General features: G+C 48.6%; 1 protein-coding gene across 10 annotated transcripts in view; it reads left to right on the plus strand.

Moving 5' to 3' along the window:
- The first annotated feature begins 1,834 nt into the window (after positions 1-1,834).
- Positions 1,835-27,472, plus strand: part of SNED1 (sushi, nidogen and EGF like domains 1) — a 147,959-nt gene continuing 122,321 nt past the window's right edge. For all 10 annotated transcript variants that reach the window (XM_054040823.1, XM_054040830.1, XM_054040824.1 and 7 more), the window contains exon 1: positions 1,835-2,436. In XM_054040823.1, the coding sequence (XP_053896798.1) occupies positions 2,233-2,436 (204 nt within the window). In that variant the 5' untranslated portion in view covers positions 1,835-2,232. The remainder of the gene's footprint in view (positions 2,437-27,472) is intronic.

A 27,472-nucleotide genomic window follows, 5' to 3' on the forward strand; every position in this document is an offset into this window, starting at 1 on the left:
CTTCACTCCCAAATCGGACTAAAGGCAAGCTAGTTTCTCATCCGTGTTTCTGTGTTATCCAGGGTGACCACAAGGTGATGCTGCCCAGGGGATGCTGGCATCAGCTTTGACCATAGGTGCTGGAACTAAGGGGTCTGTGAGGGGGCTGCTGCACCCCCTGGTTTCCATCATATCCAGGGTTTGCAGTTTGGTTCAGTGGATCTCAGCACTCCCACCATACAAATTGTTCCAGCACCACTGGCTCTGTCCTCCCCACGTGGTCTGTCCATCATGTCTCTATCCCCGTGGGGCTGGTCTGAACAGGACTCTCCTGCCCCGTCTTGGCTTCTCCCTTGCAGGATGCTGTTCCTAGAAGCCAATGATCCCAATTGTCCCTTCTGGCCTTGGAAGCTCTGAAGCGGCAGGCCTGCCCAGAGGGGGCGGGCAAGTGGGGCAATTTGCCCCAGGCCCCGGGCCCCACAGGGCCCCCCACGAGAATATAGTATTCTATAGTATTGCAACTTTTATGGAAGGGGCCCCCGAAATTGCTTTGCCCCAGGCCCCCTGAATCCTCTGGGCGGCCCTGGCCAGCGGCTCAGCAATGAGACTTCTGGCCCTGGGATTTGAACCACATGCCTCCTGTGGCTCCTACCCCATGGGGTCCTTCCCCCCTAACCTCCCCAAACCATGAGATTCCAGTACAGTTGTGAAGCATGGGGTGCTCAAATTCCTGACCTTGACTGATGAACAGGACGATATGACTCAGACAGGGTCACCTTTGAGGTGCTGTACTCAGGGGTGGCCTTAAGCATAGTCAAAGCAGATGGCCACTTCAGGGGTGCTGCAAGCTCTGCCAAGCCTGGGCCAGCTCCACATCACTCTCTCACTGGGAGCAAATGGCTCCTTGCCTGCCCCTTCCCCCAGCAGCAGCACCAGAAGCAATGACAATGTAGGCCCTCCTGAACTCCCCAGACCTCAAGGCTGGCCCTGGACTGTGCCTGTATGCTCCATAGTCTGGACAAGCTGCTGAGAAGCAGCTGCAGGAGCCTTTTGCTCTCTATGCTCTCCATTCTCAGGGGCCTCTAGACACTGCCAGCACAGCCAGTCAGAATGAATGGCACTCATCAGTAATGTGGGTGAGTGGCTGGCTAAGTCTCTAACCCCAGTATGCTCTGCTTTGAGCCCCAGGGCACATAATTCTGCCCTCCTACCCTCCAAAGGAAGGGGACACCACCTGGGTTCTCGGGGGGGGGGAGGGGTCAGGATGAGCGTGGCTTAGCCAAATACCAGAGCCCCAGGCCCAATGGGGTTTGGGGCTGCACATGTGAGTGTGGGCTCTGCCCCTGGTGGGAAGCAGACCCATGCCTCTGCTAGCTTCCTGTGGTTCCTGCCTGTTTAAGATCCCCGCAAACCCTGGGGCTGTGTCCGCGCACTCCCTGCCAGCAAAGCCTCCAGAGTATTTCATCCCTACTCCAGGGTGACCCATTGCACCTCCCTCTATGCCCTGTTTCCCAAGCACAATCACCCCGACCCCTGGCATGTGCCAAAGGCCCTTGGGAGAGGAGGAGGCGGCATGTCCCCTTGGGGCACCCTGCCCCCATCCCACTGCAGGAGCAAGCCACACAGGGGGTACCCAAAAGTGAACCCAGCCCTTCCTCCCTCCCCAGCTGCTGGCCCTGGCCCTTGCTCTTTAAGAACAGCCTTTCATTTACATAGCCCCACCCCTAAGATCCATGATTGGCTGACCATGTCCTGAGTATTAAAGGATGGCCAGCAAGGGTGGAGTTTGCTCTGTGAATGAGACCCCCCCTCATCCCACACCCAGCTAAACAGAGACATTAGTGTAGCCGAGAGAGAAGAATCAGTGGAGAGAGACCCACAGCGACTGGCCTGCGACTCTGGGACCTTTCTGTTTATACAGAGATTCTAGCTCTCTTCAGTGGTGCCTAACTCTCCCCACGCTACACTGCCTAGGAGGGGGGAAGCGGGGGGACTCTGGCTTTTGCACCATTGAGATCTGTGCCTTTTTATTCCTGCTAGGCAGTTTGCAGCTCAGCCTGTTTTTTTATCGCATTCCCCTCCCCACTCCATCCCCTCCAACCAAACCAAATCATACCAGCATTAAAAACCCAACCAGCCCACGCAAGGACAGATAGCAGAATTTTGCAAAGTTCTGCTTGATGAAAGCCAAAAAAAAAAAAAGCCCCGGTGTAACTCTGAGTTGAACTAAGCGACAGCCGGTGTGTTGTGGAGATGCGGGGCCTGGCTGGATGGATGGTGATCCTAGCCCTGGGGAAATGGGTTTGGGTCGAGGGTGTTGTGCCTCTGGCTGACTTTTACCCCTTTGGCTTGGAGCAGGGGGACGCTGTCACTTTGAAACAGGATGATGGAGGCTCCGGGCTTCAGCCGATCTCAGTGAAATTCCCTTTCTTTGGAGTGGGACACACAGGACTGTATGTAAGTAGTGGTTTCTTTACTTGGGTTCTGGGGGAGGCTGAGGGCTCTGAGTGGCTTCATGGCAAAGGGGCTTTGCTGGGGCATCACATTGTGCCCTGCAAGCTGCCAGTTCCTGGCACAAGGGTTTAGCCAGCCTGCTGCCCATTTTGGGATGCTTATTTCCCCACAGTGAATCCTCTCCGGAGCTCACGCAGAGGGAGAGAGGGACTCCAGGCAGAGGTTTAGTTCTCTTGCATCCCAATCTGAGTGGAGAGAAAGAGCCAGGAGGGAAAAAGTGACATAGAGTGAGTGACAAGTTGCTTTTGGCATGGAAACGGCTCCCAAGGCAGGCGAAGGGCTGGGGCCGGGCAGGGTGGCACTGGGGAGCCTACAATTTTTTCCCAGACTCTACTCTGACTTTTTCTTTCCACAAGTCAGAGCCTAGTGCCTGTGAGAGGGAATGAGATTCAAGGGGAGAAACTGAAGTTGTGCAAAGTCTGGGTCCAGTACAGCCTGCTGCAGTGCCACTCTTCCCCGCAGCTCCACCACTCCTGGAACTGCAGGGAGAGAATCAGTCTATCTCCATGGCCATTCGGTCCTTGGCGTCTCTGCAACATGCCTACACAGGCGCTGGTTTTAGGGATGTGGACACCTGTGCACTGGGAACCAGACTGAAACTGCTACCTTATTCCAAACGGGTTACTGACGATACAAAGGCTCTGTGACTGAAGCACAGTCTAAACAAGGAAGGGTTTGCCAGGAGAGCTATATAGCTATACCTGCAAACCCTCTTAGTGTGGATTCTGCTTACACTGGCTAAAAAGGCCTTTAGCCAGGATAGTTTATACTGGTTTGGCAAGCGAAACAAGCTATACTGGCAAAAGGCCTTTTAGGCCAGTGTAACTGCATGGACACTGGGGCTTGTGCCGGTATAGAAATGTCCTTTCGAAATCACATCCAATCAGCAGGGCTGTGCCAATGAATGTTTTGAATGTAGACCCGGCCTTAGTGTGTCTGAGGGCATTTGGGGGAGGTGGCAAGTCTAGCATTATGAATGATTGGTAGTGATTTGGGGGTCGGTCAGGTCCGGCGTCTGTATTCAGACAACATTCCAGGGGCGTCAATGTGGGTTTTGCCAGAGTATGGACAGTGTCACAACCTCCGGCCAAGGCACTATGTTTCTGAAGGATACCTGTCCAGCATGCCTCAGACACTGCCCAGCTTCGTCCTCGCCCACTATTCAAAAACTATTATCAAGCAAGATGATTAACACTGGCAAGGAATAAGATGCAATGGGCCAGTTCTTCTACAGATGTAAATGGGCTTTGCTCTGCTGAAACCATTGGGGTAACACTGATTTACACCAGCTCAGGATCTAGCCCATTAAAAGTCCAGGTCAGGAGGAGGTGGGCAATAAATAAATGCACAGTAGGGAGCGTATCAGATCTGAGCGAGTGGGGTCATATTAAGAGACAAGCCCTGTGAGCAAAGTTTTTGGGGTGTTGGTTCCACGTTGAGCTGGTGGTTCCGAGTTGTTCCCAAGTTGGAAAGTTTGAATTCACAAGAAAGAATGTTCACATACATTTTTTTTAAATTATTTTTTGCAAATGTAATTCACAAAGGTTGATGGGAACTGGTGCCTTATTTTTCACTTGTCCCCATTCAGTGAGCAGCTGTAGGACAAGAGGATGGAAATGGGTGCCAAAGGGTCTATAGGCCAGGCTCCCTCTTAGCAAAGGCCCAATCTCTCACCAAAAGGCTGGGGTGGGGGTGAAGATGTGGTGACAATCTGCAATGCAGGTAGAACCTGCACCTGCAAACCCTGGTGCTCTCTCCTCATCTCACCTGCCTCTGAGCACTCATTTGGACTGAAAGATGGACCTTGACCAAATGCCATGCATGAATGGTAACTCAGCAGGTCCTTGGACAGTCTAGGAACAGGCATATCTGCTCACTGTATTGCTATGGGAGAGTTTTTATCAGTCTGCTGATATAGAGCCATTAGAGAAGCTCTTATCACTTGTATATGTTTGTCTGCTTCCCATTAAAGTCTCGTGTCTGGGTCTCCATTGAAAAAAAACATTCATTCCCTGCTGACCTGGTGTGGAGGTGCCTGGCCCCAGCCGAACGCTCCCGATCGCTACATGTTGAGAGTGGCTTTGGATTGCCCACTTGGTTCCCCGGTGACCAATTGGCATGGAGATCACTGATCAGGGAGGTGCTTGTTTCACTTGGGGCAGCTCCTGTCCATCTGTTCCCTTAGGATGGGCAGGCAAAGGGGGCCAACAGGGAGTGCAGCAAGTGGAAGGAGTGATTCAGTCGCTCAGCCCATTTCCATCTTCCTGTGCAAACAGACAGAAGGTGAATATCCCCCAATCACTGTGTTCCAAAAATGACCTTTAACCTTTACATCAGTGCAGAATTGGTGGGAAGGTACACCAGAGAACCCCCACAAAGTCTCTGTGGCAGTCTGCACTATGGACTGGAACATAAGAATGGCCAGACTGGGTCAGACCAATGGTCCATCCAACCCTGTATCCTATCTTCTGACCGTGGCTAATGCCAGGTGCTTCAGAGGGAATTAACAGAACAGGCAATCATTGAGTGATCCATCCCCTGTCATCCAGTCCCAACATCTGGCAGTCAGCTGTTTAGGGACACCCAGAGCCTCTGATTGTGTCCCTGACCATCTTGGCTAATAGCCATTGATGGACCTATCCTGCATGAACTTATCTAACTCTTTTTTGAACCCAGTGATAGTTTTGGCCATCACAACATCCCCTAGCAGTGAGTTCCACAGGGAAACTGTGGACAGACACACTTGTAGTGTGCACAGAGGGTGAATCTAGCATCACATCCCAGATGAATTAGGGTTTTTGCAGCTCTAGAATTGGTGTTCGTGTTCAGGGAGTGGAATGCCCTTGCAGTCACCAACTCCGAGCTGAACCAGCAGCCAAGGTCAAGACCATGTAGCCACGCTACAGCTGTGCAAAAGGGACCTACAGCTGCCAAAAGCGGTTCCTGTGATAGGGAACCTCCAGTGGTGTAGGAGCATTCTGGGGAGACAAAGCAGTGGCTGGAGCAAGGTGAAGGGGCATGGTGAGAGCACAGTGCATTCCAGTGGTCCTGGGCTGGCTGAACAGCCCCTGCGGAACATGGGCTAAGGCAGTCCTGTGACCATTGTCGTTACTATCACTAGACCAGGGCCCCCTTGTGCTAAGTACAAACTCTCAGTGAGAGACAGTCCCTGAGCCAGAGAACTTGCTGTTAAAGAGACTAAGGGTGGGAGGAGAAGCAGAGGCCCAGAGAGGCAGAGGGACTTGCCCATGGTCAGACTACAAGTTGGTGGAAGAGCCAGGAATGGAACCCAAGTCCCCTGTGTCCCAGTGCAGCACTAGACGAGAGGTTCCTAAGCTTTTTTTCTTTGCCCCTCTTCTCTGTGGGAGTTGTGTCACAGTCTCCCCTCCCCCCCCCCAACTCCTGCCCGTCTTGAGCAGAAAAGGACTCACTGAGGGGAACAGGCAGCTCATGGCCGGGGTGGCAGCAGGACCCAGCTGGCTCCATCCCTGGAGGAGCCCATGGCAGCGTGGTGCAGAGCGGGCTGGGGCTCCTCGCATTCCCTCCCCCTGCCCAGAGCCTCTCATTCCCGCAGGCTGTGGAGGGTTTGAAATACGCAGGGCTGCAGTCAGGCTAGGACAGCAGGGGAGGGTACAGGGAGTGCCCAGCCATCTGGGCGGGGAGGAGGGGGAGCAGCAGGCTGCTGTCAGGGTGTGGCTGGGCAGGGTGGGGCTGTGCTCTCACCCACCCTGATGACTCTCTGCATGCCCTCCCTGGTGCGGCACCCAGCCGGCCGTGGCCCTGTGTCCCAACTTCCATCCCCCTGATGCCTTGTCGCGTCCCACAGTGTGAAAAGCAATGCACTCGCCACACTGCCTCCTTACAATCAGTCTGTGCAGTGCTTGACAAGCTAGGGCCTGCTCCCCTCCCACTGATGTCAGCATGAGCCACGCGCCTGGGAGCTTGCTGAACTGGGCACGTGGCCTGAGCCACATTCCCTGCCATGAAGGGCTCACAGAGAAGGCCCCATTCTTGGACAGAGTTTCATGAGCAAGGACCTTGGGGTCTCCAATGGACTCTGCCTAGGGCTAAGGATCCCTACTTCAGCTCTCTGGGCAGGTTCAGGTAGTCAGGAACAGGGCCGCCCAGAGGATTCAGGGGTCCCGGGGCAAAGCAATTTCGGGGGGCCCTTCCATAAAAAAAAGTTGCAATACTACAGAATATTACATTCTCGTGGAGGCCTCTGTTGGGTTCGAGGCCTGGGGGAAATTGCCCCACTTGCCCCCCTCCCGCCCCCCCGGGCGGCCCTGGTCAGGAAAGGGAGGAAAGCATCGGTGAGAAGCGACGGATAGCTAGTACTCCTGACAGCGGTGGGGGCTGAGAAGGGAATGGAAGGAGAAGAGAGGGTGCGTGCTCCCAGGGTAGAGAGAGCAGACTAGAAAGAACCAAGCTGAGGGTGGCCAAAGGTTAAGGAGAGGGTTGGGGAGACCCATTATGGGACAGTTGTGTGGCATTGGACAGAGAATGATAATGTCTTTGTATGGCTCAAACCACCCCATGCTAACTTGTTCTCTGCGAAAGCCTGAAGGTTTGGGGAATAATGTCTCAAGACCCCTCTTCCCTTTCCATAGCACCCTCGCGGGTTCTCTATTATTTCCTGCCAGCCTTGTCCCTCAGGGGTGCGACTGAGGAGAAGGAAGTGAGCTCGGAGGCATAGGTGGAGCAAGGGGATGTAGGCTCTTGAAGGCGGGGGAAGGAGGTGCTGTGAAGTGGGGGTAGCAGCAGGAGGAAGCTGATGGTGGTGGCTCAGAGCCTTGAGGATGTTACCAAGGGCAGGCTGGGAGGAAGGAGAAGAGGGGAGGCCAACAGGCACTACTACAATAGTGAAGGCAAGCGGGGATAAGCCGTGGGGGCAGTGAGAGGGAGGGAGCTGAGTGATGTTAAAGAGGAAGAAGTGCTAGCATGTGAGAGGCTGTACCATGAACACATGGTTTGGCTTGCTGTGCATACACCACATCTGACACAAAAGCAAGGAGTCACCTAATGGTACATCATGCCCTCTCTGCCCCCTCCCCCCCAAACATCCCCTTCCATTGCCACAACTCTGGCACATCACGCGCCACAGCCTGCACTCTGCCTCTGCTCCGAGGGCACCCTCTTCTGCACACACCCACTGGCCACCTACTACTTTCAGAGAACACCAGGCATCCTTGCCCCCTGTGGGGCCCAGTGTAGAAGGCAGCCTGACCACAGAGTCTCTGCCAGGGGCCTCCATAATGAAAACACCAAGGCTGACATCCCCAGCAGCCATTTCCTCATCATCATGCTGAGGGTGACTGTTCTTCTTGCCGTTTCCCATGTTGAGACATGTTTTCCTGCCAACCCCTGGGAGCTGAGCAGCACCCCTCACAGACTGTCCAAACCCACCAGTAACTCTCTTCCCTGCACCCAGAATTGAAACGGGAAGACTAAGACTCAGCTGCCTTCCAGCTTCATTTTTCTCCATCCTCCCTCACCTTTTTAATTCAGTTTAAATTGTTCCAAATGCATCTGGATTTACTTGGGGACAGTTGAACAGTTCTAATTGAATTTAAAGCATCAAAGCTATAACAGGATGTTGAGAATCAGAATGCCTTTGGTATTTAAGGAAAACACAGGCAGGAGCCATGTGAAAAGTCCTGTTGGGCCGGAGATCTGGGTTCAGGCAAATCTTACAACTCACTTAGCTTCCCCCTGCCCTTCAAATCAGCTGTCCCACTAGCAACCTCCAGAGTGGCATTGTCCAGGCTGGCGGAGATTATGTAACTTGTAGTGGAGCTCCTGAGGCCTGCAGGCCTTGGACAGACAGACACCAGAGGCATCTCCCACATGCCACCTTTCTGCCGGTGACGTTCAGGTGTCTCACATGGGCTCAGTTCCACCAGAACTTGGGCCACGGAAACCAGTTGAATGGTGGAGCTGTCCCGAGGACTCATTTCTTGAAGATCAGACGCGTCGTGGAGGTAACCTCAGGAATTACATCCCCTCCACCAGTCGAGAGTGTATGGTATTGGCCGGTGGTTAGACATATCCCAGAGGTGACCTGAGAACGTGCATTGTTGTGCGGTGGTGATATGATGATTCATGGACGTGAGCTCAGAGCTCATGCTCTGTAAACTCTGGCTGTAATATGTGGCTGTGAGGTGGATACCGTAAGGCCTTGGGTGTGATGTAGAAAAAACATCTCTGGGTTGAATTGTAAGACAGTGCCTGGGAATGCTCAGAGTCCTTCTAACAACTCAGATCACTTTCTGGAGAGCATTCCATTTATAGACCAGTCACCTTACATAGAAGCAACTTTCTGTATTTATCTCTCCTCCACTATTGTTAGCAGAGTCTGCATGAAAACATGTCCCTTATCTGTCCCTCCTCTGCTGTCTCTCGCCCCTCACCTGAAGGCAAATTCACCGGAGTTTGGAACCTCCGTCTGCTACTGTTGAGATGCTTGTGCCATAATCAGAGAGTGAGGGTTTCACATAGGGATGACGACTCGAGCAGATAAACTCTTCAGAGACAAAGCTCTTGTTTTGATTCCAAATGTCCCTGAGGGAGAAGAAATATAAAGATATGACCTAGAAATTATAGCCTAGAAGTTTGAATGAGGCCTGATTCTCCGCTCCTTGTGTTAACATTTACATCAGTGCAAAGTGATTGCTAGCAGAGCAGAATGGCAGAGAGTTACGCACTCTCTGCACCAATCTAAATGACAATGCCAGGTGCAGGGCAATGGAGAATCAGACCCACATGTTCCTGATCCACCAATCTCACCATGTCATCACAGGTCTGGAGATTCAGAACCAAACCAGATGACTCTCATACTTGAGCTAAAAGGATAACTTTATTAGCTAGTAACAGTAATAGGCTCTTGTCCTCCATGTGGAAACAGTCACTGAGTGGACTGACACTCCTAGCTAGCATCTAAGTAACAGTGAAGATAATTCATCACTGGAACAACTTACCCAAGGATGTGGTGGGTTCGCCATCATGCGGTCTATCAGTTAAGATGGGGTATCTTTAATGGACATGCTGTAGCTCAGTGAGAAGCTCCAGGCTTGATGCACAGATTATGGCTAAGGTTCTCTGGCCGATGTTACACAGGAGGTCAGACTAGATGACAACAATTGTCCCTTTTGGCCTTAACATCTGTGAGTCTATCTGAGGCTCACAGGAGTTCAGATCTCCATACTTTGCTGCCACCTGCACCACCAGGGGCCAGAAAGGAGAGAACCAGGGCCACTGCCCCTCGTGTCAAGGGATTTCCTTCGTCAGTGCAGCAGGTCTTCCAGCTCCAGGGTCAAGGGGCAGGACCAGAACTCAGTCCCTGGTGACGACCCAGTCCTAGGGTGGATAAACTAACAAAGATTTTGTGTAATCTGTGTAATTTGTTAGAAATCCAAGACGGTGGCAGCGACAGAAAGGACTGATGATCTGAGTGTTTAAATGCACGTATCTCTGTGATCGCTTGAAACCCCAGCTGGAGCTCAGTCTCATGTGAGAGCTCAGCATTTCTGCATGGCTGTGGAAATGTCAGCATTTGAGCAGATGTCATAAGGCTTTTGCAGGACTGAAAATTGACATGCAGATGTTGAGGGCTGGGGGAAGGGCCTACCAATCCACAGGGAGAGACCGGAACCAAGCTGGGAATAATAATCTGCATCTTTGGACTGTCAAAGCATTGTGCTGCTTCCAAGAAAACTGCAAGAGCTGTTCCTTCATGAGCCTGGGTCACTCCTCAGTCACACCCTCTGAGGGCTACTCGCTTCTCCTACAGCCTCTGTCCAAAGACAATGTCTGGTCCATCACAAGGTGCACATGTGCCATCAGCACTGCAGATGCCCTTCCATGCACTCAGTCTGCCACCTCCAATCTACTTCTTCCATCAAATTGTACAGCACAATTGTAGGCCCTGACCCGGCAGAGGGATCTACTCTCGTGCCTGGAGCTCCACTGGCTTGATGTTTAGGTCTAAGGCACTAATTCAACAAGACTCTGATTCAGGAAAGCACTTGCCTTAAGCATGTGCATGTACATATGTGCAGTCCTGAGCAGAGCTGCTTTCCTGAATCAGGTCTGTTTGTGTAACCCGAAGCACATACTGGCACACCTTGCTGTGCTGAAGCCCAGGAGAGGGTTGTCAGTAGCTTGCACTTAGGACAAAGCGTATGCCTGGAAATTAGGACCTGAAGGTTTGATGCGCCCCCCTGCCGCCAACGTGTTGTGGGACTTTGGATATGTCACCCCACCTGTTTCTGTACCTTTGTGTCCCATCGGTAAAATGGGGCTTAGGCTGCCCTATCTAACAGGGTTGGGCTGTTGTTTCCGAAGTGCTTTGAGAGCCTTCAATGGAAAAAGCAATGGAAATGCCTAGTGTTATCTTCATTACATGTAGGAGTGCTCACCCCAGCCCCTGCATAGGATCCACACTGCTCCGTAGAAATGCTCCAATCTCCTGTGAGGTCCTGCCACACTCTACAAAGATTGTTCTGTTTGTATGGTGACTAGCACCACAAGCACCACCTTTACACTGACTTTCCAGGGCAATAGGAGACATGTAATTATTCAGATAGCTCTAGGCTGGATCCAGCTACCCTTACTCATGTGGAATAATGCCTGTGTGACTTCCTGACCCTGCTGAAGTCAATGCGAGTTTTGCCATTGATTTCAATGGGCCCAGGATTTCAACCCATGAGAGCACCTCTGGAGTAAGATGCTACCTAGCATAAGTAAAGGTCTCAGAATCTGGTCCTTCAAAACCAAGCAGCAGAAGAGTTAACCGCTTCCAGAGTACAGATTTGTATGTTCTGCTGCTTTCACCTTGCCACTTAGGAGAGACACTAGGCAGGGGTATTAAAATGTACTAGGACAAATGTTGGCATCATCCAGTCCTTAATACTCAGGGAAACAAGCATGGAAATCAGTGGTCCCAGCCCTGGTTCCACTGATGCCAGTGACAAAAGTCCTTTGACTGTGATGGGACCAGAATTTGGTCAAGTGAGACTTTGCCTGACTAAGGACTAAATCCAGATGGAGTCCGGACATCAGGACTTGGCCCATGGAGATGATGGCAGGGCACTGGAGGGAAATGTAGGGAGGGAAGACACATGGGGGCAGACTTTTGGGTGCTCATTATCCAGCATGGGGGTCAGCTTTTCAATAGCTCAGCTGCCATTTGTCTCAGTGGGGGGAGTCTCTGTTTGTCACAATGGGGGATTCTCTGTTTGTCTCAATGGTGTGGATGAGTGCTAAGCTCTTGAAAATTGCCCCCAATTGTGCGTGCCGAACCTGTCTGAAAATTCTGGCCCTGAGGGCCCCGAGTAAAAGTGTGATGAATTTCAGCTTGATCCTGCTCCCATTAAAGCCACGGGCTAAAATCCATTGAATTTGGTTCTGTGGCATGGGCAGTGCCTGCTTGTTGCGCTGGCCTCTGCCGGGGTCCTAGGGCTTCTCCTTTCCAAACTGTTGAGGCTTCTCATGCATTGGGCAACATTGGCTCACCCTGATGCAAGGAGCCACCCTGCTGTTGGACCACACACGACATGCGTGTTGCTAATTGCCAGGGCAGTTACTCATGTCAGGTAACAGCTTGTCACTGAACTGCTCAGAATTAGCAGATATGATGTGGCAACCCAGATTCCTCTCCCCATTTCATCTTAGGCCCAGCCTACAGGACTTAGGAAGCTTGTGTCACTGAGCAGCATAATCAGGGCTTACACTGCACTGCAGGAGCACAAACCTGGAGGCTCAGCAAGGAGGAGCAGCACAGGGAAAGAGACAAGTGCGCAAAAGGGAAGGGGGGCAACAGGATTTGCAGAGAGTGTGGCAGATACTGACCCCACTGGGAGTGGTCATGCTCATCAGCTGGGCTCCAGCTGTCTGCTCCCTGTTTCCTCCCTTCCTTGATTTCAGCTCTTGTTGGGTGCCTTGCATTACTGGCTCTGTACCCCACAGCGGGCAGCCAGCAACCAAGTTCAGGCAGGGGATTTCTTTCTTTTTTAACCTCTGGGGTTAAACCTCTGACTGTTTCAGCCAGTGCTCTGGGGGAGCCGGGGAAATCAATGTGTTTGGAAAACCAGTGATTGATTGAAACCTGAGCCAAAACATTGCAAAGCAGCTGCAAAGTGGCAGGGAGCATCCGAAGAAGTGGGCTGTAGTCCACGAAAGCTTATGCTCTAATAAATTTGTTAGTCTCTAAGGTGCCACAAGTACTCCTGTTCTTCTTTTTGCGGATACAGACTAACACGGCTGTTACTCTGAAATCGGAGGAGACAGGCTGGGGGGTCCCCCAGGGAATGCTGATGCAGCCCAGATAAGCAGAGACAACTCTTCTGTGCAGAGGAGCCTATGAGCAGACACAGCACCAGGTCATGCCTGCCATTGCCCTCTTAGGTTTTTCTACCTGCCCTGATCCTGTGCTTTGCCAGCTGGGGGTTATAAAACCAGGCCCCTTTAAAGAGCTCCCGGAGGTACCACAGGTAGGTGGGGGCGGGGGAGGGTGAGGGTGAGAGTGAGAGTTTTCACTGAGCTCTTAGGTTCTGTAGAACACTGAAGCCATCAAGGCATGTTGCTAGCAGAAGAGAGGGTGAGAGTGCTGGCAAATGGAGGAGGCCCATAGGAACGGCTAGGCTTGCAGTCTTGGGGATCAAGTTGCCAGGTGATGAGTTGACAGAGAGCAGGCATTCTCAAATCATAGAATAGCAGGGTTGGAATGCTCCTCTTCTCTTGGGTCTTAGAGTTCAGTATCCATAGAAGTGCCTGGGAGGTCCCAGAGCCACATGACTCCTAGATGCCAATGATTTGGGCACATACCTTACATGCACCCTGTTGAAAATGCACCTTGAATCATTCCCTGTTTCTCAGTATTATTCAGCCATCAGTCTGTGCCTATGAAAATCCAGCTCCATGATGGCTTAGGTCTGCTGGTGATCCAGAACCTACCAGGCCTTCTGTGCTTGCAGATCGGTCAGCATCAGAACTGGGTTTTAGAGACTCAGTTCACTGGGCCAAATCTAGCAGGCACAATGCCACTGACTTCAGTGGCATGTTACTTGCTTACACCAGGTCTGAATTTGGCCAGTCATGTAGCATGGGAAGAGACCTGTCCCGCTTCCAAGCAACACATCCTTCCAATGAACGATTCTTCTGTTACTGGAATGGGAGGTCGCTCATCCCTGTGGTGATGTGCTGGGGGGTGGCAGCACTAAGGGAATACTTCTAAAGAGCCAACAAGTCTCTGTGACTGGAACTTGCATCCCCCTCCCCTGAGGAGCCAGGGCAAGGTTTCACAATGTTATTTCAGGCTTTGGTGACTGTGAGGGTCAGACCCCAATGCTGGGGGCTTGAACAAGGCTGAGGCACCTCTCAGCATCCTACTTAAACACTGTGGACCCCAAGTAAGACCTAAGCGGGACCTCAGCCTTGCACTGGTTCTGTGCAGGAGGAAGGCACGAGGTCCATGATTGCTACTGATGGCCTCAGTGGGCCAGATCCCCAGCAGGTGTATGTTGATCTCAATGGTTTTACACTAATGTACACCAGCTGGGGATCTGGCCCATTGACTCCAATGGAGCTGTAGATGGTTTACACCAGCTGGGGATCTGGCCCCAGGCATCCAGAAATTTTTCTATACAAGAGCAGAGGTAATTGGGTGAAATTCTCTGGCCTGTGATATACAGGAGGTCAAACTAGATCAGTGATACTCAGACCTTAGAAGCCAATTTAGCAATCAACATTACACCAAAGAGCCATGGGGTGTGAATTCATTGTTTCTTTTCTATAGTACCGTATATTCATATTTAAATAGTATGGCAGGGAAATATTTAGTTTAGTATATATATTTAGTATATAGAAAGAGTTTATATATATATATTCTCCCAGCAAAATGACTGACCAAGTATTATTATTTTATCAACTACAATTGGTTAATAACATAGTAAAAACACATCCTGACTGGTTAATAACTTAGACTGGTCAATAATTAAATCACACAGGGCTTTAATACCATGTGCTGCAAAGAGCCACAGGAGACACATTAAAGAGCCACTTGTGGCTCACAAGCCTCAGTCTGAGGATCACTGAACTAGGTGATCTAATTGCCCCCTTCTGGTCTTAAAATCTAAGAGAAATAACATGACCTTGCAGCTCGGTGCTTTTGAATAGGAGGGGAGTCTGTCCTGCCAGGGGTTAAAAGCTTGGTGCAGGTGTCCTAGCTCAGCTCTGCCTGATTTGATGTTTTCCTCACCTGCTGAGGTGACCAGCTGTCTGGTAGGGAGATTACAGCAGGGGTTGGTCTTTATCTCCTGAGAAAAAGAGAAAAGACTAGGATTTTATTTATTTGAGTGCTGTTTTCCAATTCCACATGCCTCTTTTTTGAAAAGTGCTGCAGGAGGGAACAAAATTCTGTTCCCCAGGCCGAAAGCAAGACTCCCTGTCCCTGGTTAATGAGGGAGATGCCCAGATGAGAATCTTAACCAGGGCACATTCCAGCCAGATATGGGATTTAATGTGGCAGAGATAGAGCTGTGCTGGATGAAACCTATTGCCAGAATGACTCATGCACTTCTATCGGTCATGCAGTGTCCGCACAGCACTAAAAGAGATGCATGCACATGTGCTAGATCTGCCTGTCCTCCACTTCCACAATGGACAGGCAGAGACAGCTTGACTCCTTGCTTCAGTTCAGGAGCCAGTCCCACCATGTCATTCTGCAGCTCTATCACCTGCCTACTTTATGAAAGTCAGCCAGCACTTCAGCAGAGAGCAGGTGGGTTTACCATTCAGGTCATTGCTAGCCAAAGTTGGTACAACAGGGAATGATCCCAGATTCCAGCTGCTTACTCGGGCTGAGAAATGAAGGTGCTGTTCCTAGGGGGTTGGTTTGCCCTGAAGTTTACTTTAATCACTGATAGGGAGGTCTTAAAAGCACCTGCTTTGCTATGGCCTTTTTACATTGTGGGACAGAGTCCCCATTGGTGTAAAGTGGTGTCACTCCTTGTAGTCAGTGGGACCAGATCCCCAACTGGTGTAAATTGGTGTCACTCCATTGAAGTCAAGGCCGATTTATACCAGCTGCAGATCTGGCTTTACAGTTAACTCCCTCTTGGGGAAGCCAATCACAGCCCAGTTGCACCCAGCCTATGTTCTCATACACTTTGGGTTTGCCTGTGTAGACCAGACCAAACTCTTAGAGCACCATCTGCAGCCTTACCACACCCAGCCATGGCGCACTTAGGACAGCACTTACTGCGGCCTCAATGTCCTCCTGCTACCACTTTCTAAAGGCAAAGGCCATTGAGATTGAGCTGCTCCTTTGCTACTCTCCCCACCTGTCTTGCTGGCTCTTGTTCTCTCTTCCTGTTATCTTACTTTGGGCCAAAGTCTGCGTGTAAGTGGCTGCAGTGCCATTGGCTCTGAAAACATAGGCTGAAAGTATCTTTCTCTCTCTTCTTCCCCTTGCCTTTGTTTTCTTTGTCTCCTCACACCCATCTAATTTCCCCCCTCCCCAGCACCCTGAATCGTCCCTCCCCAAGTTCGTGCCTTAGCCCTTCTCACTGCAACACTAGGGCCATGCTCCTGTCCACTTCACGCCTCTTGCTTCCTCGTAAGGAACCTCTTGATGCTCTGGTAGGGGCAACAGAGGATGCTGGGACCTCCACTCAGCTACATTTCCATTCTAGTTTTCTTCTCTCTTTGTATTTGGAGAGGCAAAGGGAAAGGGGGGGTCTGAGCTGTGCAGGGTCCTTTGGGGATGGTGAGAACTTGTCAGTTCTTCAGAGGGAAGCTGGTGGCTTTCTCAGGACTCTCAAAAAGACAAGGAAAACCTGCATTAGAGAAGATAAGGTCTCCCTGCTTAGGGGGAAATACATTCCTGAGGAGGAGGATGTTCTGTGCTCCCTGAGGAATACGCAGGGTTATGCTTTCAATACACATTTCCTAAGAGAGGGATTTTCCCAGTTCTATGTGAGACCTTGTTTCCTTACCCGGATCTCCCCCTGCAGAATACAAGGGATTAAAAACCTTCAAACCAGGCATTCCCATGCAGCATCGGGTTTACTCACCCACCTTCGGTTAAGAGTGCTTTTCCCAGCTCTAGTTCAGGGTCTGTTTTCACCAAACAGTCTCTTGCTTCAGCAAAGAAGGGAAACTTCTTAATTTCTCCATACCAGAGAAAGGTTTCTCCCTTGAGAAGAAAGGGGATGCTTTTCGCAGGCCGGGCTCTCCTGTCAGAACATGCGGGGTCCACCCTGAATTCTTCAAGGGGAAGAGAAGGCTGTGATTCAGTCAGGAGATCCATCTTAATCCCAATTTCTCCAGAAAAATATTCCCAAAACTGGCTCATTCTGGTCCAAACAGCATGGACAGGCCATCTTCAAGGACATCCCAATGGACATTTGCATCAATGCATTCCCTGCCTTTATAGAGTAAAGGCAGAAAACTTTGGCTAGCTACGATGGGACCCTTAAAGGGACACTGTCCATTTGAAAATCCCAATCCGTTCTATCTACTAGTACATGTACAAGTAACACCTAACAAATACAAGTAATGCCCATGCTTCACCTGTGAGTTTGCTCTGTGTTGTGCAACACCTAGCACAATAGATTCAATGATTAGGGCCCCTGGGTGCTACAGTAATACAACTGATAAATACAAATCCCATTGCAGCCAGTGTGTATGTGTGGGGGGGAGGGAGTTACACATGCCTGTAAATCTTGGCAGGATCAGGGCCTAAGATGCTAAAAGCCTTTAGTAAAAAAATAAATGGTCTCTGGATTTTCCAGTTTGTTTACTTGGTGTGTTTGACAGCCCTTTGGCCCAGATCCTCAAAGGTATGTAGGCTCCTAATTCCCACTGAAATCCCTGGAAGTTAGGAGCCTGAAAACCTTTGAGGATCTGGGCCTTTGTGTCTAGCCAGTTTTATGGTTTCTCTGTCAACTGGTTAGCAAAAGACCCTTTTAAATATCAACAGGGGGGCAGGAAATCCCTTATACAAAGTTGAAAGGGAATTTTAAAAATCCAATTTAAAGGGCACTCTCCCAGAAAAGCCTGGAAATTAGTTAATATTTTTAAATACATGGAAGCCGGTCCCTTTAACTCTCTGGGTAAGGTTGGGAATTTTATTATTGCATGGGGATTTCCCTGGATTCCTGCCTTTTAGATTTCTTTGCCCCCTTTTCTTTTAGGGAGATACAAAACAGCCCCTGGAGCAGAAACACCCGGGAGAGCCATGTGTTTCTGGAAATGTGCACCTGATTTTGGGGCTGGAGGAGCAGGGCCAGTGCATGTGCATTGCCACATTGTCAGAACTGGCCTGTTTGTTCGCGGGGCTCTGCCCCATTTCAGGACAGTGGCAGGGGCATCTGGTTCCTGTTGGCATTGCCCTGCCCAAAGGGGAACTGGATTAATCTGTTGCATTAGGGATTCTAAAGAGGCATGTCAGGAATAAGAGGGTCAGGACATGGGGAGGAAGGGGTGCTAATTTGTAGGACCTCGGCGCTCAAAAGGTTGATCCAGCCCTGCTGGCATGACTCTGTCCCCTGACTCATGTGGGCAACCTAGGAGAGCTGAACTGTCTTGGCAGATTGCTACAAGATGGCATTAGTGTGGGGAGGGATTCTCCCCCCTGGGGAGCCTGGCAATTTAACAAGAACCCAACCCTGGGCACACACAATGAAGGCTGTGTGCTTGGAGATTAGGAGATTCCTGCAGGAGCACAGCACCCGTAATTATACAGGCACAAAAATTCCTCACTAGAGAAAAACTGCTAGGTGCAGCGCAGTCCTCTGAGGGAGCTCAGGGTGACAGAAAGGGGAGGGGTGAGCTCAGTCTGGGAAGCAGTTGATTTCTGTGGAGTGGGACAAAAGTGCTGTCAGTAAGAAGCTGCCTAGCCTTTCTCTTCTCTGCTCAGACAGGAATAACAACAGTGCTTAGCCTTTATAGAGCGCTTTACCATCATTCACCCTCTCACCACATCCCTGAGATCAGGCCCCGCAGGGATCTGACTTGACTTACTCAAGGCCATGCAGTAAATTAAGTGGCAGAACCTAGATTAGACTAGAGTGACTAGAGGGCAAGTGTGAAAAATCGGGACAGGATGTGGGGGGTAATAGGTGCCTATATAAGAAAAAGCCCCCAAAATCGGGACTGTCCCTATAAAATCGGGACATCTGGTCACCCTAGATTAGAACCCCCAACCCAGTGTTTATTCCTTCAAATCACACTCTCTCTCTCTGTCTCTTTCCCTCAGGAAGCTTGGCACCTCATTGCATAGCTAGTCTTAGTGCCCTCACTGTGCATGCAAAATATCATCTTGGTCTCAAATCATCTAAGAAACTATTGGGCTCATGCTGGCACATGGTTCCCAGGTGGCTGATGGCACACAGCACATTTCCCCACCTGTCTGTGGCCTCATTTGCATCATGTTAAAAAAAAAGCAAACTCTTCCTTCAGATCAAACATTTAGCCAGAAAGAAAATTAGCAGTAGACTGTTTGTATCTATACTGAGACCAAGTAATGACCTTACAACATTCAGCAGTTTTTCTCCATATTCCTTTTAACGCTTTACAGGTACACTAGTTTGGCAAAACTAGGGCCCCATCTCACAGTTCTTATTCAGACAAGAAGCCATTAGTTATTGGCTCCAGCCGTGTCCACTTTTGCAGGGATGAATTTGCTAGCTCAGGCCCCTAGTTCTCTGAAATGCTTGTTCAGTTGAACGAGTTAAAAGAAACCCCAACCTTTTGCCTGCTGCCCTGCTAGCAGGTTAAAAAATGCCCTGTCACTCATAGTTTCCAATACACACTGCAAGGAAAACATCTGAGATTGTTAAGACTGACATAGGCGGATCTGGCAGCCTTTCCGTGTTTCCTTGGATTGGGAGAGATTTGAATTTGGTCTCTCTAAGAATGACTGTTGCGTCACTGCTATCTGAATAACAGGGCCGGCTCCAGTCACCAGCTTGGCAAGCAGGTGCTTGGGGCGGCCACTCCGGAGAGGGGCAGCAGGTCCAGCGATTCGGCGGCAATTCAGCGGACGGTCCCTCGCTCCCGCTCGGAGTGAAGGACCTTCCACCAAATTGCCGCTGCAGATTGCGATCGCGGGGGGGGGGGAGGGCTGCTTGGGGTGGCCAAAACTCTGGAGCCGGCCCTGCTGAATAAGTCTTTGTTATTGATCAGGCACAGCTCTACAGTGTGTTTGTCAGATAGGGCGGATCTTCAGCCTATATTGTGCAGGTCCACTTTTCTTCACGTGCCACTGCACCCTGAGGTGTGGACACGTGTCGAGGTGCGTGCACAACCCTCCCTGGAGTTATCCATGTAAATCAGATGCTGGGATTTACCTACACCCCCCCTGAATTTCCCCAACAGCCCTCCCCACCCAGTTACATGCAGTGTTACCAATGTAATCGTTGGTTGGAAATTTTAATTGAAATAGAAACATTCATACACACTTTAAAAGCATATACAGGATATGAGAAAATACTTGTACCTGAGAAAGTATAATGGGTTTGAAAAGTATGAACAAAGACTAGTTTCTTCATACAGCTGTTTATGACAATGTCAGCACTTTTGTTTTGGCTATATTGGCCTACCTAATAATTTCAAATTATTATTTATAATCAAGGTCTGAATGAGCTCTCCCCTGACAGCTAGTGATGAGCCAGTGGTGGGTGGAAAGGCTTCAGGACCAGACTGTATTTACATGAACACACCTACTCTGCCTAGGAATCCCATAGACAGAGCTGTGCTGCCCAAGTGATTGATTTTGGCTGTGATGGGTTACAAATCACTTAAGTATTAAATGTGGGGGTCATGAAATGTTGTTATCCTTACTGTCCTAGTAAAGGGCAGCAGAACTGTACTTAGCCTGACTGAATGAGGGGGTCTCCCTCAGTGCTTAATTTGTGCTAGAGCTTTCCAGGGCTGAGCCCCAGTATCTCTAGGCTCGGCAGTTCATAAATGTGGAACCACTGGGCTTGTCACATCAGTTATGAAAGTAATAAACTTGCTTGAGCCCCAGCACCTCTTTCATTACAAATTAAGCACTGGTCACCCCCAACTGAACTGCACTCCCTAAGCAGGAGGTTTGGATGCCATATCCTAGTGAAGTGAGAGAGGGTGGGGCACAGGTGTTTTGCTTGGTGGTGTGGGCTCTGCCTAAGAGTCACAGGCACTATTTGACCTGCCCCTCTCTCCTGTTTAGAGAGAGAGCTGATTAGGCTTCATAAGTGACCACTAGAGCTGAAATCACTGATAATCAGGTCTAAGTGCTTAGACCTGCTGTGGGACAGTGTTTCTGTGGAAGAGACAGTCCAGACTGCACTAGCAGCGAGGTTCCCCCCTGAGAACTGAAATCACAGACAGCTGGGTGGTACCGCGAGAGACCGACTTGCAGACGTTACAGTGGCATAGGGTGACCAGACAGCAAGTGTGAAAAATTGGGATGGGGGTAGGGGGTAATAGGAGCCTATATTAAAAAAAGACCCCAAAATCGGGATATCTGGTCACCCTACAGTGGAGGGTGGCAGGAGAAGAGGACAGTGCACGGCCATTGGGGACAGAGCAGTAGAATGAACGGTGGCATGACAAACAACAGCAGCCAGAGCATTGGACTATGCTTTAGTGACTTCACTACAGAATGTTAGATTTGTGACTGGGAAACATTTAAAATGCATTATTTGCCAAGGTCATTATCTTACATCATCGCTATCTCAAGAGGTCATTATCTTGGGGAGTTTTTGTACTAAACTTTTTTATTATAATTATTTTTATGTAAGAATGGCCATATTCGGTCAGACCAATGGTCGATCTATCCCATCATCCTGTCTTCTGACAGTGACTATTCCAGGTGCTTCAGAGGTAATGAACAGAACAGGGAATCATCCAGTGATCCATCCCCTGTCATCCACTCCCAGCTTCTGACAAACAGAGGCTAGGGACACTCAGAGCATGGTGTTGCAACCCTGCCCATCCTGGCTAATAGCAATTGATGGACCTAACCTCTATGAACTTATCTAGTTCTTTTTTGAACCCTGTTATAATTTGGGCCTTCATAACATCCCTGGCAAAAAGTTCCACGGGTGACTGTGAGCTGTGTGATGAAATACTTCCTTTTGTTTGTTTTAAACTTACTGCCTGTTAATTTCATTGGGTGACTCGTGGTTCTTGTGTTAAGTGAAGGGATAAATGACACTTCCTTATTCATTTTCTCCACACCAGTCAAGATTTTATAAGCCTCTATCATATCCCCTCTTAGTCGTCTCTTTTCCAAGCTGAAAATCATTTTTGTTGCCTTTCTCTGTACCTTTTTCAATTCCAATATATCTTTTTTGAGATGGGGTGACTAGAACTGCATGCAGTATTCAAGATGTGGGCATATCATATAAAAGTAAAAGTGGAGGAGCTTGGTTTGCCAGACTGATCAGCTAAGCCAATACTAACAACCTATATGAAAAGGCTGCAAAACACCATGCCTCTGGACTGCATCAACATGCAGAAAGCCTTATAAGCTAGTCACTGTCAAAGCCAATTTTAGAAGAACTTAATGAGGCTGTTAAGAATGCTGGAGACACAACTTAGTTTATGTGAACCAACATGGCTGTTGCACCATACTTTCTATTTAAGTAAGAAATACCACACACTACAAACTGGAGGCCAATGTTAAGTGCATTGTCTCTTATTAATCCTGAAGTTGGACACTGGTTTCAAACAAGACTGACAAATGCTCGCTATCTTTCTGAAAAAAACTCAGCTGACTCTCTAGAACAGGGTAGGGTGACCAGATGTCCCGATTTTATAGGGACAGTCCTGATTTTTGGGTCTTTTGCTTATATAGTCTCCTATTACCCCCCTCTCCCTGTCCTGATTTTTCACATTTGCTGTCTGGTCACCCTAGAACAGGGGTAGGCAACCTATGGCACGCGTGCCAAAGGCGGCACACGAGCTGATTTTCAGTGGCGCTCACACTGCCTGGGTCCTGGCCACCGGTCCGGGGAGCTCTGCATTTTAATTTAACTTTAAATGAAGCTTCTTAGACATTTTTAAAACCTTATTTACTTTACATACAACAATAGTTTAGTTATATATTATAGACTTATAGAAAGAGATCTTCTAAAAACATTAAAATGTATTACTGGCATGCAAAACCTTAAATTAGAGTGAATAAATGAAGACTCGGCACACCACTTCTGAAAGGTTGCCGACCCCTGCTCTAGAAGCATGCGGTGTGACAATGAAAGACTCAGCAGTTGAAAAAGTGAAGAACTCTCTCACCATATTCAAAATATGTGCATACATGGCTGATGAAGCACCAATGCAAATAGGCATCGAGTATTAAGTCATTGCATATGTTAGCTTGATGTCCTTGGTAGGCCAGTAGATGCATTCTAGATGTTCAGGTTATAGAAGACACATCAGCTGTATCTGTGACATCTTAGAAGAGTTAAATGCTTGTAAATTGAACCCCAGACAGATGGCTGCTTGTGCATTTGATGGAATTACAAACTTCTCTGGAAGACATGGTGAAGTACAAGCTTTGCTCAGAGAAAAGTGTAACCCTAATCTCTCCTATACACACTACAGAGGCAACGTACTCTAGCTAGTGCTAGTACAAGCTGCAGAATCTTAAAAAGACATTAAAAAGCCACAAATTTAATGGCTTTTTTATACTCTTTTTTTCAGCAAGAGTCCAAAAGGACTGAACATCTTGGAAACAAATAGAAGATACACTGGAATTGAAGTTCAAATTAGTCTAACCTGGGAAAATATGCGCTTTCTCATGAGCGTTTCTTGGCTGTTGTCTTAAAATTACTGCAACTGTTATTACTGGCTTTGGAAAGTATCCACCAAGATAGGACAGATCTAAGTAGTGAGGCTGGTGGATTACTTTTGTTACTAAGTTCAGAGAAGACTATTGTGAGTCTCTCTCTTGTAAGTCTACTGTTGAAACCACTTGGGTCATTAAACATTGTCATCCCAGGCATCTGCTTCAACAGTAGTAGATCTTTGTCCAGCAATAGAAATTCCCCTTGGATCACTCAGAGATATCCATTGAAAATGTACCAGAAGAGGCAAAGACGTTGACTAATTAAGGTACTTATATTGACTCCTTAAGTGAAGAGGACAAGAAGTGTTTGTTAAGCCAGCTGAAAAAGTACACAGACTTGATTCTTACAAATCCACTATAGCGATTTCTGGGTTTTACTCAACCTCCACATAGCTTTTACAGATGCCTGTCTTATAAAACACCTACAGTTGAATGGAGTGAGGCACTACCAGCAATAGGGCTGCTATGTGATCAGGGCAGAATAGAGAATTTTGAACACAGAGTGGAATATCATACGATGAACGAATGAAGATTTAACTTCAACTTCTTTCTTATCACTAGTGGTTCAACCCAATCTTTGTGCTATGTTTCCTGAGATGAAAGAAGTAGGAATCCATCTCTTGCTACTGCCAGTAACAACATCTACAGTTGAGCACACTTCTTCCTCATTGAATAGAATTTTGTGTTCTGAAAGAAGTCACCTTCTGCCTGATCGTGAACATATCATGAAGGACTGGAAGTAACGGACACACAAGAAGACACCAAAGAGTGCAAAATTACTACAAGAAACCAAGACAGATGTAGATGTAGTGCTTCGTAGCAGGTTTGAGTAGCCAACTTTAATTTTTGTGATGATTTTAAAACATGAGTTAAATCTAATAAAATGGTTGTGACAGGTTGGATCACAGAAACCTCCTTGGGAGCTGCCACCCGATGTACTAAGACTACCCCTGCTCCTGTTTTCCCTGCCAGCTCAGGACTCCAGCACCCTGTCTTGCTGAGCCAGACACTCCCGTCTGCTCCAACAAAGACCCAGGGTCTGAATCACTTGTCCCAGAGCTGCAAGTTTACCTGAAAACAGCTCACAGAAGTGTGCTTGTCTTTAGCACTCAGATGCCCAACTCCCAATGGGGTCTAAACCCAGATAAATCCGTTTTACCCTGCATAAAGCTTATGCAGGGCAAACTCATAAATTGTTCGCCCTCTATAACACTGATAGAGAGATATGCACAGTTGTTTGCTCCCCCAGGTATTAATACATACTCTGAGTAAATTACTAAATAAAAAGTGATTTTATTAAATACAGAAAATAGGATTTAAGTGGTTCCAAGTAGTAACAGACAGAACAAAGTAAGTCACCAAGCAAAATAAAATAAAATGCGCAAATCTATGTCTAATCAAACTAAATACAGATAATCTCACCCTCAGAGATGCTTCAATAAGTTTTTCTCAGACTGGACACCTTCCAGGCCTGGGCACAATTCTTTCCCCTGGTACAACTCTTGTTCCAGCTCAGGTGATAGCTAGGGGATTCTTCATGATGGCTCCTCTCTCCCCTTTGTTCTGTTCCACCCCTTTATATATCTTTTGCATAAGGCAGGAACCCTTTGTCCCTCTTGGTTTCCACCCCCCCTCATTGGAAAAGCACCAGGTTAAAGATGGATTCCAGTTCAGGTGACATGATCACATGTCACTAGGGTGACCAGATGTCCCAGTTTTATAGGGACAGTCCCGATTTTTGGGTCTTTTTCTTGTATAGGCTCCTATTACCTCCCACCCCCTGTCCCGATTTTTCATGTTTGCTGTCTGGTCACCCTACATGTCACTGCAAGACTTCATTGCCCACTTGCCAGCACACACATATACAGGAAGACTCACAGGTAAACACAGCCATCTGCGGATAATGGTTCTTGTTAATGGGAGTCATCAAGATTCCAAACCATCATTAATGGCCCACACTTTACATAATTACAATAGGCCCTCAGAGTTATATTTTATATTTCTAGTTTTAGATACAAGAGTGGTACATTTATACAAATTGGATGATCATACTCAGTAGATTATAAGCTTTGTAATGATACCTGACAAGAGACCTTTTGCATGAAGCATATCTCAGTTACGTTATATTCACTTTTTACCATATTTTTCTAAAACTATCCCAGTTACATTATATTCACTTATTATCATGTTTTTATAAAACCATATAGACTGCACAACGTCACAATGGTCATGAAACATTTTTCATTTACAATGGTGCCATATAGCCCACCTTTGCCCTCACAGTCTCAACCTTCATCCCCCCCTGAACATTCCAACACCGCCCCCCTAATTTCAATTCCTGGGGGAAACACTGCCGGTTATCCTGCCACCATCTTTACATATGCAAGTAGCTGGTTGGGTGACCAAGATGGGAGTGGTATGCACACTTTGAGTTGCCATTAGTTGCTCATGCAAATATATGTATAGTCCACACTGAGTGGGTGGGTCTTTATCCCAGACTATTGGCTGGTGCAGGTAGGAGATTTCTGAGTCTACCACCGCTACTAGCTACCACAGCAAGTTCTGTAGCTGAAGCAGCAGATGCTCATGCTGTTAGTTCTGGAGGTTCAAGGTAGAGGTCCTGCTGCTGTCCTGAGCGGGGTCAATTATACAGGCATGCTAAAAGGCCAGCCAGAACTGGGTATTTGGCCCTCTACTTGGGTTGCTGCCCCTGCTTTGTCCCAGTCGGGGGTTTTGTGGTTATGTTTTTAACTTTTTAAAACTTTAAAACAAAATAAATTGGAAGTGCCAGGTAGTTGCTGAATTTGGATGCTCTGTATGTGTGTGAGTGCTTAACCCTGGGAAGCTTAAGGAGGAATTTACTTGTCTTGAGGCCTCTGTGTTGTAGATGGAAGCTGAGTTGAAATCAATGGGAGTTAAGCGCCTAAACATCTTTGAGAATCTGGGCTATGACTCCTCGTCCTCTCCTCCTGATTCCTTTCCCTGTGAATATGGGCCATTAGCAGAGCTGTCCTATGTTAGAAGTCATTGGCAGCTAGAAGGGTGGGAAGACCTACGGAACCAGTTGCCATTGTTGCTTGTGAATGAACTCCTATTAAATGTTGTGCATGAGCACCATATTTTTCTAATCATCCACGACACACACCTGATTTGTCTGATTTTTATCTTCCTGTTTAGGCCCTTGCTTTCTGTGGCGTTATACTTGCTGATGAGCTGGCCCAGGCAGTGTTTTGGGGCTCCCCTAGTGTTGGTTAGTAGCTTTCATACCCTGAAGAGTTACTTGCTGGAAATGTTATATGGCTAAGCCTGCTACAATAAGGACAATCAAATCAACCGCTGCAGGGCAAGCTGGTTGCTGCAGGGATCAGGAAGGAATTTTTGCCCACGCACAGTGTTGCATAATCGGCCAGGTGCAATTGGAGAGGTGCTGATCTAGGGAAGAGGGAGAGATGCTGGCTGCAGGGAAGGGGACAGTTTGGGACTCCTAGGACCAGTGAGCCTTAACCTGACCTGCCACCATCCTGATGAGAAGCCTCTTTCCTTGGCCTGCCCTCTCTCGTGACCTGCCTTCCTTAGCTGTTGGGCCCTGAGCATTCCCTTGGCCTGGGAAGGAGCTGGGAGTGGAGATCAGGAGCTGATGCCTGCGGGAGCTGGCATGGAACTCAGCATAGCATGGAGATGTCAGCCAGTCTGCCAGGGGTAGGGGCAGGGACTTGGACCCTCAATGAAGGGATGGGGCAGGCTGGGGAAGAGAGAGGTGCTTTTGCTGATGGAGCAGAGGGGCTGGACCAGACTCAGCGACATATATTCCATTCCCATCCCTCCTTAAAGAAACCTGGAGTCACAAACACTCATCCTGAGGGATGGAAGAGTTAAATATATACTGGTATAATTGCATGCTTAATGGGATGAAAAACTGTCTGCAATCGGGCAGGCATCACAGCAATTTCCAGAATGTAGCCCCAGGCGACTAAAGGGTATTGGTGGTAGCCTGGGAGCAGACTGCTTGCCTGGCTAAATGGGTCACTGCTATGTAATCACTAGTACTGGTGGGAAGGGACTCTTTTATATGTTTTTTCAGTGAAAAAAGGCTTTTTCATCCCAAGCGACAGTTCCACAGGAAATGGCTGTTTTCAAGTCATT

The sequence above is a fragment of the Malaclemys terrapin genome, chromosome 9 (assembly GCF_027887155.1).
Source record: "Malaclemys terrapin pileata isolate rMalTer1 chromosome 9, rMalTer1.hap1, whole genome shotgun sequence".
NCBI lineage: Eukaryota > Metazoa > Chordata > Testudines > Emydidae > Malaclemys > Malaclemys terrapin.